Source organism: Cnephaeus nilssonii, assembly GCF_951640355.1.
Source record: "Cnephaeus nilssonii genome assembly, chromosome: X".
In the NCBI taxonomy this organism is placed as follows: Eukaryota; Metazoa; Chordata; class Mammalia; order Chiroptera; family Vespertilionidae; genus Cnephaeus; species Cnephaeus nilssonii.
This window is the reverse complement of record NC_137071.1, coordinates 103,678,840-103,691,177: the sequence shown is the minus strand read 5'-3', so window position 1 is coordinate 103,691,177 and position 12,338 is coordinate 103,678,840. Positions and strand designations below refer to the sequence as shown.

At 42.8% G+C, this 12,338-nt stretch overlaps 1 protein-coding gene across 1 annotated transcript; it reads right to left on the bottom strand.

The window, feature by feature from the left end:
* Positions 1–10,603: 10,603 nt before the first annotated feature.
* GPR101 (G protein-coupled receptor 101) lies at positions 10,604–12,115 on the bottom strand (the record flags this gene model as incomplete). The annotated part of the gene is made up of 1 exon (XM_079764416.1): positions 10,604–12,115. One exon carries the CDS (start codon positions 12,113–12,115, stop codon positions 10,604–10,606), a length of 1,512 nt encoding a protein of 503 aa, XP_079620542.1.
* Positions 12,116–12,338: the final 223 nt, after the last annotated feature.

Below are 12,338 nucleotides of genomic sequence, written 5' to 3'. Positions count from 1 at the left end.
TCCTATATAATAAAGAGGGAATATGGAAATTGACTATCATGCCATAACAAGATGGTGACCCCTGCAGCGAGGGCGGGGCCGGCTGCTCCATGTGCCTGCGTGCAGTTCCCGTGGCTCCACATGGTGGTGGTGGGGGCAGCAGGAGGCCCTGTGGTAGCAAAGAGGCCAAGCCAAGCCGCCTGGTGGTCCCGCGCTAAGAGGCCAAGCCACCAGAGATCCCAGGCGAAGAAGCCACTCTGCTGACCAGCCTGCGCTATGGACCTGTTCGGGCGTGTGACGAGGAGTCCTGAGCCTCTAGCCTGCAGCCTTCCAGCCTGGGTCTGAATCACTTTTCCCTTGAGCAACGTTTTTTCATGCATGTGTATACAAGTTTAGGGTTTTTTTTTTTTTTTTGGTTTGTTTTTACCCCAGAGATTAAAAGGAATCGCCAACGTTATCTTTCATGTTTTTGAATCATCCTCTGTGCTTCTTTGATTTTTTGGTTGATAGTTTTCTGGGTCATGGGAAGTCTCCCTCTCCCCAGAGTTAGGAGCACCAGCCCATGTCCACCCATCAGCCCGGTCCTGTCTGCAGGGGTGAATTCCTGCAGGCTGGGGTTTGATCCCCATGTATTAGCTGTAGACCAGTGCCTTTGTTATTGCTGTGTGTCTGGGTTTAATTGGACAAATGCCCGGCAGCCCCACAAAGAAGCCGCCCGGTGGTCCTGGGCACCAGCTTAGCAAAATCTTGCAGGAATAAAATTCTGTCTGGGTTTCCCCAAATTCCCTCAGCCCCTACTCACCCCTATGTAAAGGTACAGAACAAGTGAGGCCCCTTAAATAAAAATCAGAGGTCTCCAGCAATGGTGGGTCTCTCTCATCACAGTCATTTGGACTGGATGGCATTTGAGTATTTATCTAGGCACCATGACAGAGAAACACAAGCTCAAGTCATGATCTCTGCCCTTAAATAATTCACAATCTTATTAGAGCGAGTGGATGATAAAAGTGCAGTAATGACATCAGAATGTAAGGCAACAATACAGAGAGGAACAGAGGCAATTGCTAGGGTGATTTTCCAACAATTAGTACAAAGAGTATGTGCTGTGAGTTAAATAAAAAAAGTGTGTGGAAGTAGCTGCTTCATGAGTATGGCATCCCTTCCTATTTTAAAGGAAGCTGAGTTCCACGTGAACTGTGTACTATGCTATGATATTTGAGGCATAGAACAAGGAAGGCTCTAAGTGTACTATGCTTTGATATTTGAGACATTATTGTTCAATGTGATTTATTTCTGTATGCCTCAGTTTTGTAATAGTTAAGTTACTAGAATAATACATCTTGCTATAAAATATTACTAGAAGATCAAATGACCAGGTGACATTTATTGTTATTTTCTATAAATGGACACAATCTCTGGTATGCTAAAGTGATAGGTATTATAGAAATATTCAGATAGGGATACCTACAGGCTTGATTACAAGTGAGGTTTACTATCACAACCCAAATTTATTGCTTAAAAAAAAAAGCAGGGAGCCAACTAGAAACTGAACCAAATATAAGCCCTTGAAGGGCAAATGTAAATTGGATAAGCTTCACTATTACAAGAGCAACAAGAAAAAAATCAGATGCAAGAATGAGAAGTACATTGCATCCACTCTAAGTTGCTGCTATAGAAAAAGAATGGTATACTATGAAAATACTTAATATACATTGTAAAGAGATTTGTTCAAAGAGGATTTCCTAGAGTAGGTTGTATTTCAGTTAATTTTTTAAAATGTGAAGAGGTTAGCTAGATAAGAAAAAGGGGTCCCGGATTGCAGAGGGTGCAGGCCAGGCTGAGGCCCCCCCGCCCCCGTGCACGAATTTTGTCCACTGGGCCTCTAGTATATATATAGATGGTAGTGGTTTTCTAGAAAGGCAAATTTATTTCTGCAGCAGTCATCTGCTGGATGGCATTCATCGATTAGTTGAAGGTTGCTGCATGCAATTCTCATGGCAGTCATCTATGGACATCTTGAAATAGTGTGTGTAAGTCAGTATTTAGCTTTATTTTGGACTGAAAAATGGAGAAGAGCACTTTACTTTGATTGACACAGAGATGACTAGACCCTGAGACTCCAAATGTGGGCCTACTTTGGAAGCATGTGGCATGCAGTTCCTTGTACTACTTCCAATTAGATTACCAGAAGAGCTAGTAGGTCAAGCACATCGATTCAAGAGGAACTAGTGGGCTCTAAGGTTTTAGACATATTTGCATATCTCATCTGTGTCCTGTGTTTTCCTATGCCATGGCTAGTGTTAAAGGTATAACTGGGGCTTGAGGGAGCATGCTTTTTCCCTCCTATTTTATAAACCCCAGTGAGTTGGGGATGAACTGAGGTGGGTGTGGGCATGGCTGAGTTGTGTTGAGGAAGGTGTCCAGGCCCTGACATGGGTAGGAGCCCAGTAGGGGTAACCCAGGTGATGGGCAGTACTATTTCCTCAAAACAAAGTCTATTGACTCCCCTCCCCCTGTTCAAAACTCTTTGCCTGAGAAAGACTGGCATTTTGGAGCCTCATAAACTATCTGGCCCCATTTTTCCACTCTGCCCACTTCACCCACACTTTGAATTTTTTGTTTTATTCATTGAGGTCTAGGCAAATACCCTTCTTCCAGGAAGTCCATCAGGGTGATGCCTCTATCCCACTGCAAAATTCTTATATTGGAACTAGAGGCCTGGTGCACGAAATTCGTGCACGGGGGTGTGTGTCCCTCAGCCCAGCCTGCACCCTCTCCAATCTGGGACCCCTCAAGGGATGTCCGACTGCCCATTTAGACCCGATCCAGGTAGGATTGGGCCTAAATGGGCAGTCGGACATCCCTCTCACAATCCAGGACTGCTGGCTATGAACTGCTCGCCTGCCTGCCTTCCTGATTGCCCCTAACCACTTCTGCCTGCCAGCCTGATGCTTAACCACTCCCCTGACAGCCTGATTGATGCTTAACTGCTCCCCTGCTAGCCTGATTGCCCCTAACTGCCCTCCCCTGCAGGCCTGGTCACCCCTAACTGCCTTCCCCTGCAGGCTTGATCACCCCCAACTACCCTCCCTTGCAGGCCTGGTCCCTCCCAACTGCCCTCTCCTGCTGGCCTGATTGCCCCCAACTGCCCTCCCTTGCAGACCTGGTCCTTCCCAACTGCCCTCCCCTGCTGGCCATCTTGTGGCAGCCATCTTGTGTCCACATGGGGCCAGCCATCTTTTGTTGGAGTGATGGTCAATTTGCATATTACTCTTTTATTAGATAGGATAGCGCAATGTGAAATATTGGAGCCCACATATTTAATTCTACTGTGTAATAGTTTATCCACTGTTTTCTCTGTCCAAGTAATAGAAAAGGGATGGAAACCTAGTTATGTCTCCCTCACTCTTTTCCCACAGAGCTCCACATAATAACCAGATACACAATTAAAATTAGACTTTATTTAGCATATTTTAGAAGAATACGAAGGACAGATTAACAGCACCTATTTAAGAAACACAAACATTACTTAATAATATTTAGTTAAACCACAAACATCAATCTTTCTGCATTCCCCAAGCAGGAGTCTGTTATCCCTGTCCAGCAAATAAATAAACAAAGAAATAAATGCATTGTAACATTTTAGAAAGAATACAATTAAAGCCAACCAATATATGAAACCTGTCATTGGGCAGAGTGTCTAAGACTACTGATCCATGTAACTATTGATTTGTGAATTTGATTGGGGTGTGAAGAGGCTTATCTTCTTGTTGGGAGGAGGAGGATAAAACCCACCCCTTTTATGCACCTGAAGGTAAATTGTGCCAATGGGAACTTGGCCCAAGGATTGTAGTTTGGCAATCCTTTAAAAAGGCACTTTTAAATTACAAATGCATTTTTGGAAGGAAAGAAATTCAAAATTTAAATATTGGTGCTGTTTATTGACTGAATGCATGTTTCTATTGTTTTGTCTCACAGCAGCACAAAATATGGTATTAAAGACAGTTTTAGAAATTATTTAATGAGGGTATTTAATGAAAAATGAGTTTTCTAGTTTTAATATTTTTGTTATTAAAATATAATAAACCCATGTTACAGTTCTCTTGTCTGATGCAAGTGTTGTTGATATATGATTGTAATTCTTAAACACCTTGGCTGTGGCCCCCAGAGGAGTCCCATTACCATCTTACCATCTATCTTATCTCTCAGACAACCAATAAACACACACACACACACACACACACACACACACACACACACACACACGAGCAGCCTTTTTCTATTTTTTTGTTGGTTTGTTTTTGTTTTCATTTTGTAGTGTTCTAAGGAGGCAGGAATGGTCACAATATAGATCTACTAAATGCAAATCTTGTCAGAAGTCAGGTACTAATTTGGTCTTGAGAATACAGTATTCTTTTCATCCCACCAACAGGACTCCAATAACCTATTCTGGGGTCTCTGCTCTTTAAAAGGGAAAGGATTTTCTATTTTTATTTTTCATTCTATACATTCAATCATTGGAAAACAGGCATACCAGTGCCAAGTGTGTTGTGGAGAACTGCAGTGAGGACTCCAGCCAAGATGATTAGTTCACATTAATGACCAATTGTACCAGAATAATTTTTCATTTGTCATATATACATCCTGTATTGTACTTTAAAGATAAAAAATTAAAATAAATGTACTATGTTCTACTTCAGAAATTGACCAAAGTGAAGGTCACACATAAAATTCTGCATGCATTTTATTAACTAATTACATGTAAGTACTATCTATTTTTGAGCATGACACTATCTATGAACACATGTAGTCTAATATCTAGCACCTTATCTCCAAGAATACTTATATTTTATATATAGTTACAGCTTATATTTAGGAGAATTACTATAGAAATAAATATACCACTGAAACAGACAAAAATACCAAAGTTTTTACATTAAAATTGTAGCACAGATGAAGAAGGGGAAATGCACTCAATTTTGAAGCACCAAACTAAAACCAATCTTGTTTATGTCTATATTTTAGAACCAGAGAGATCCAGTAATGAATTCTGAGACATAGCAAACATCTTGTGAGTATATAAGTTACTGTGGTTTCCCCCCTGATGTATGTACTTTGAGATATGAGAGCTTTGGGAGACAATAATGGAAACATTTAACTCCTATTGGCAACCTTCATTTACCTCGAGGATTCTTTACTTACCAAAAAGCAGTGGACTTGCCAGTAACCTGCCAATCAGTGGACAAGTTCTGTGTATTTTAGCTTTCCTATTTCTTCCTTCAGCCAGTCTTGTTGTTTTTAGCAGAAGACTGCTGTAAGCAAGCTGGGCATTTGCCATAGAGGAAGAGATTGTAACTGGAGAGACTTTATTAAATGGGTTTCTCTTCGTGTTGAATTTTAGGTTAGGGCCTGGTGATTGCAGCTCACTGCTTCTGTCTCCTCACACCTAAGCTAGGAGGGGCTTTGAGGGGACTAAGAGCACCCGTTTGGCCCATAGAAAATGAGAGACAGAGATAAGGAGGGAGAGGGTTAAAAGTCATGACTGACCAGATTTTCTCTTCTTATCTTGGTAACTGGCTCACAGCCAACTGTTCCTTTAATCTTGTGTCTGCTCTAGAAGGAAAAGATATTTTGCTTAGAAAAGCCTCTCTTGACAGCATGGGGTTTGTCTTAAGAGGAATAAAAGAAGACGTGAGGGGAAAACACTTCTTTTGATTTTTTTCTCAAAATATAGGGGAGGGCAGTTATGAGAAAAAGTGTAGTTCAGTAGTTTAAATTGTTCCTCTTTGTTTAATCCCAACAACCTTTGAGGATTTTATTTTGGAGAGCTCAAATGACCAGATCAGATGCATAATTTTTCTCTTTCAAATGGTGTATTTCAGACATTTTAAGAACATTTTCTTAGCATTTAAGAAATACTAGTTTAATCTTGTAAATTATTCTTCAGATAGTATAAAAAAATCTATTTTTTTAAAAATTGATTTTTAAAGAGAGATGAAGGGAGAAGGAGAGAGAGAAATATCCATCGGCTGCCTCTAGCATGCCCCCAACTGGGTATCTAGCCTGCAAGTGAACTGGCAACCTTTGGGTGCATGGGACACCACCCAACCAACTAGCCACACCGGCAAGGGCTGAAAAAAATCTTTTGAAGTAACTTTACCTAGCTTAATTGGCTTATTATGTATAAAATGAGGCAATGTTAGGCACCTTGTAATTTTATAGGTAAAATATTTTTTAAAGTTTTTCCCCCTGAAATAATTAAACAGTATCTACAGAATTGAATGTGTCCCAAAGATGTGTTGTATTGGGAGCTTTTTGGTAAGAAGTGAGATGCCTACCTCCTCCTAAATTATAAAATGGCACTTTTCCTTACCTGTTGAATTTGAAGTAGGTATCATGGTCATCTCTAAATTAGGTTGTAGTTGGGAGGAGACAGAAAAATACCTTTAACTGCTGGTTACTCCTACTGTTCACTCCTCTTGTTCCCGGCTTTCATGGGCCCCAGGTCCCTGTGAATCTGTCAGCTCTAGGTTTGGAGGGGATGAATGGGAGTGAGTGAGCACACAGAGCTTCAAGCAAGGGGTATTCCTGAAGGGCCAGTACAGGAGGGGGAGCGAGGCAGGTGAAGTCAGTGGGCATGATGGCCAGAGGTAGGCAAGGAGCCAGAAGTGCAGAGGACTTCCCAGCAGCTGGCCTTTGTGGTGCCGTAGAGAAGATGGACCCTTGCATCACAGAAGTCATAGAAACCCAGGGCTTGCACCTTATTACAGCCTTCCCAAGCTTGTTGAAATTGGTGTGCTAGTCAAAGCACCTGCAACTCCTCGGCAAACTAGATGCTCTATTATCCTATCTAATAAAGAGGGAATATGCTAATTGACTGCCCAGCCCTCAAAGATAGTGGCATCCACAGCCAATAAGGAGGGAATATTCTAATTGACTGCCGCACCCTCAAAGATGGCGGCGCCCACAGCCAATAAGGAGGGGATATGCTAATTGACTGCCACGTTCTCAAAGATGGTGGTGCCCACAGCCACAAGATGGCGGTGCCCACAGCCACAAGATGGCGGTGCCCAGTCCCCTCAGCCCTGTCAGAGTCCCCCAGTCCCCGCAGTCCCCCAGCCGCCCAGGGCCGGCTGGACGCGCAGGTAACCAGGGCTGGCCGAGGCTTGTGCTGCTGGCAGTGGCAGCAGGAGAGGTGTGATGGGGGCGTTGCCTTCCCCTGATCGCCAGGTTGCCTCCCACCCCTGAGGGCTCCCGGACTGTGAGAGGCAGCAGGCTGGACTGAAGGACCACCCCCTCCAGTGCATGACTTTTCATGCACCGGGCCTCTAGTTCTTAAATAAGGAAATCATTAAATTGGAAATCACATCATTTCAAAGTTTGGTTTGCTGTACTTTAATGGGATTTTTACTGCACATATGAAGTGGCCTTGGCAAAAGAACACATTCTTTAAAAAAATTTAGGGAAAACTATTGCACGTGAAGATCTGTGAGGGTAATGAAGACCTTTTTTCTTCACTTTCCGATTTTCAAATGACAAAACAGTATGTGCAGTAAAACCTCATTAAGTTGATAGTGTTTTATTCAAAATAGCGTGGCATTCTAAGCAGTTGCTCTCTCCAAGCTAACTAGAGGCCCTATTGTTCATTAAGAATAAAATGTCAACAAAGCAGAATGCTCTTAATTCAAAGGTCCTCTTTCCCAGTCTTCTGTTTTCAGAAGGTTTCCACGTTGAAAAATCTTTTGCCATAAGAATGGACAATGATTAAAATAGGGAAAAGAGGAACTTTAAAAAGGAAATCGGGGAGTTTTAGTTTCCTGGAGAATGTTGTGTGTGCTGTTAAATGAACTTACCACACTCGTACAGGTCTGGTTCCATTTTGATTTAGGATTTTGGCAAACAATTTTCTCTGATAAACTTTGAAGGGGTTGAGCTTTAAAAATAAAACAAGAAGTTCAGTTTCAACAAAAGATTTGGAGACACTTATGTTTGAAATCCCATTTCCTAACCAGGTAAGCATTTCTACTCAAAAGACAGGCTACATCTACCTTGAACTCCTTTGACCATGACAGATTTTCATGGCAATACCCCTCCTCCCATAAGAGGTTTATATTAATAAATGTATGACTTAATTCATTTATACATTTTGGTAAGAAAATAAGATTGTGCAAGGGTGAACTTCAGCCCCCATGTCTTGTCTGAATTACTACAATTTCCCAAATTAATGGAGTTGTAATTAATAAGCTTTTCATAGACACATCAAATGGTCATATAGGCAATTTCTTTACCCAGATATCATTTGAGGACAGGTTAATACAATAATTTGGCAATAAATTGGTATAATAAATGTATGACTATAATTTATTTATATATTTTGGTAGAAAAATAAATGATTATGCAAGGGTAAACTTCAGCCCCCATGTCGTATCTGAATTACCACAACTTCCAAATTAATGAGGTTGTAAGTAATAAGATTTTCATGGACATATGGAATTGACATATCAGCACAATATTATTTGGGTCTATCCCCTCTCTTTTCCTAAATTCTGAACATGGCAATCCAAAATTCCCATGCAGACTTATTCACAGCCCCAATACTTTGCTCTTTACCTCTCCCCCTTGAGAAGCTCATGTTGGAATCTGTGAGGAGGAAGAGATAAAGAAAATATGAATGAGCTGGGCATTTATATGAATTAAATTTGAGTTTTATATATTAGACATGGTATTCACACAAGAATTAGGCTAAACTCTGAATATGGCCATCTTTATGTACAACTACCTGATTAACTCTTTTCAAGCAAATATATCATCCTCCTTCCTACACGGATTTCTGCAGGAACAGTTGAATGGCCAAAGAGTTATTTAATTTGATCTTCTGGAGGATCAAAAACATTGTTGTGACCATTTTATGGTTCCATGTTATTTGGTCAAGTCAGTATGGTGTGTGCCTTCAGAAATACATAGGTATATTGCTTACCCAAAATGATTTCGGGTTTTAGGATTTGAAAACACTTCCTCTGTATTGACTCTAGGGATAATTTAGATATTTTAAAGGTACGCCCAAAGTGATCTTCTTCAACAGCAATAATTAGGATATGTCTGACCCGAACACTTTGATTTTAGAATTGTGTGGAACAGGTCAGATGCTTCCCAGGTATTGAGAAGCTATCTTGTTTGTTATTTCTGACTCTCTTATATTTCTCTCCCACATCTGCAGAGAGCTTAAAGGCTTTAGAGAGAACTGCAGGTAGAAAAGACACATGGGTGTGCCTGGAGGAAGGAAAATGTTTATCCTGACTTACTTGTTCCCCATGTGGAGATCATATTTTGTGTATATGATCTCATGGACACTAAAGACATTTCTAATGGATACATCACTACTGAGTGGCATTGTGAGTTTTATAGAACTTTGGCCACCTCTAGTTGAATTTTTTTTGGGGGGGCACTGTTTGACCAAAAAGGCCTATTTGGACCTATTTGGACCTCCCTTCTTGCTGCCCCCCCGCCCCACAAGTGACTGGTAGGGGAGATTTGGAGGATTCTTGTGAGCATCCCAATTCAATCACAAAGGAAAAGTTATAAAATAGTGGCATAATTTCTGTTCCACTATTATTCAAGTGGGATAAAGGAAATAAATTAGTGTCTATTGATAGTTTTCCATTTGCATAAAATGACCTTGTTTCCAGGCCATGCACAAACCTAGGGTTTTATAGAAAAAACTCAACTATTTAGCCTCATGTTATTTCTCTATCTTCTCCCTTGGACTAGCTTCCCATTTCAAACATGCCCTATTTTCCTCTTCCACTTTTCTGGATCCCTGTAGAGCAGGGGTGGGGAACATTTTTCTGCCAAGGACCATTTGGATATTTATAACATAATTTGTGGGCCATACAAAATTATCAACTTAAAATTAACCTGCTATATTTGGTCAAACATTTAATTAACTCACCCCTAATGCCTTGGCAGGGCCAGACCAAATGATTTTGCAGGCCTTACACGGCTCACAGGCCGGGCATTCTCCACCCCTGCTGTAGAGGATCTGGAAACTTTGGTATTTTAGCTACATGATACTTTTAGTTTCCACAATAGTCTTCGCACCAGATTGTAGATCTCATACATTGATCAGTCAGTCAGGTTCTGCTTCTTGGGTTCCATGAATGATTTGGCCCATTGCTTTTCTTTCAGTTAAACATAGGCTGTAACCCTTGCCCATTACCTCCTGACGTGAGGTCCTAAAAGTCTTTAAGTTCATAGACTTCATCTTCCTCTTCCTTCAGAGTGAAAGCTGACACCTTGTAGCTCTGGGGAGACACACTAAATACCAAGTCCAGGTCCAAAATGGATAGACCTTGTTGCTTTAAGAAATTTGGAACCTAATAATTTTTTGGGGGAAATTTCAGTCAGAATCCTCAAGTCTGTGCTTTGAGGGACACACTTTTAAGGAAAGACACCGTTCCTACCTCTTCCATATATTTATCTATCTTGTGGTGAGATGGATGCGTGCAACACCTTTGCCTGGAATGGTATGGGTTGGTGTTAATGGGATTGTGAGTGGTCCATTGAAAATAAATCTGTTCCTGTTTTCTGTACTGTAGGCAGTTCAAGGTTTGCTTTAGAACTCACTTCAAGGTGAAGTGGCAGAACTGTGAGAAGGGACAGCCTTGCCTTCAGTCCCATCCTCTGTGCCAGCTTCAGTTCCAGGAAGGTCTGGGTGGCTATCTTCTTTTGGGGGCTTTTCTTTGCAGAAGAACTTCTTCAGCATATCCTGAATTTCCTTCTTGATGGTCTTGTGCATGTACCCATAGATGTAGGGGTGGATGCAGCACTGCAGGAAGAAAAGCCAGATTATTATGGTGATCACCCACTGGGGTACCTTGGTTTGGATATCCACCCACACAGCTAGGACTGCTAGAAAGCAGTAGGGCCCCAGGGATAGCACGTAGGAGAAAATGATGAGGAAGATCACTTTAGCAGCTTTGCACTGGTAGCACCTGGGCAGAGGAGGGTCATTTTTGCTGTTTCGACGACTTGGTGGGAGACTCTCTGGGATGTTCACTGCTTCGATGTCATCCTCACTGAAATTGATGTTGTCCTCATCAAACTCCATGTCATCTTCACCCAAGTCAATGTTGCACTGGTTGACCTCTATCTGACTGCTGCCTGCTTTCATGCTGCTCTCAGTTTTGGTGCCACCTTCTTTACCCTCCATGCTGCCATCATTGGCTATGAAGCTGCTTTCTTTGACCTCCTTGTTGCCTTTGGCCTCCATGTTCCCTTCCTTGGCTTCCATGCTGCCCTCTTTGGCCTCCACACTGCCCTCCTTGGTCTTGATCTCTCCTTCATTCTGGCTGTGGAACCTGCTCTCACCCTGGAAGTCATCTTTCTTCTCTCCCTCTTCATCCTCATTCTCCACACAGTCCTTGGCCCGAACCTTCAAGCTGTGGCTCTTGACATTGTACAGAAGAGCATGCTGACGCCGGGCTGCACCAAATACCACAGAGTAGCAGGCAATCATGATAGCCAGTGGAATGATGATAAAGGACACCACACTGAGAATGGTGTAGCTGGGGCTGGCCCCCCAGATCATGGAGCAGAGGGCATTGCGCTCATCAAAGGCAGCCTGACCCCAGCCGTAGAGTGGTGGTGTGCTCTGCAGGATGGCCAAGATCCAGGTGCCATAGAGGAGCATGTAACCCCGGCGTGGGGTCATCTTGGCTGGGTAGGAGAGTGGGTGGATGATAGACAGGTAGCGATCCACTGACACTACAACGATGGTGTTGACACTGGCAAAGGCGAACAGGTGAGTGAGGCTGACCAGGGCAGTACAGAAGTGGCTGTTGAGGGGCCAGAAGAGAGGCACAGACATAGCCACTACCCAGGGGGCCACGAGTGAAACTTGCAGCAGGTCAGTGATGAGGAGGTTAAAGATGAAGCGGTTGTTCACCTGCAGCAGCTGAGGCTTGCGCTGCAACACGAGTGCCAGCACTATGTTGCCAATGAATGCGGCAGTGAGAAAGATGAGCAGCACGCTCGAGCGGATGATGCTGTGAGCCAGGCTGATGGGCATTTTGGAGAATGGGATGCACGTGTAGCTACTGTTGCTTTCCCGAGTAGTATTGGTGCAGGTTGAGGTCATATCGGTGGTAGGCGTATGTAAGACAGGGTTCAGGCTTGGAGCCGGCACCAGCAGGTGGTAAAGGGGTGCATGGACCACACTCACTGCTGGGGATGAAAGAAAGAAACACATGGGCCAGGTTAGTCAAAGGGGCACCAGCTTCAGGGTTTCAGCACTGGGCAGCAGTGCTGCCTAATCCCCTTCCCAAGGTCATCGCACAGCCTCCTTTGGCTTTCTCTCAATC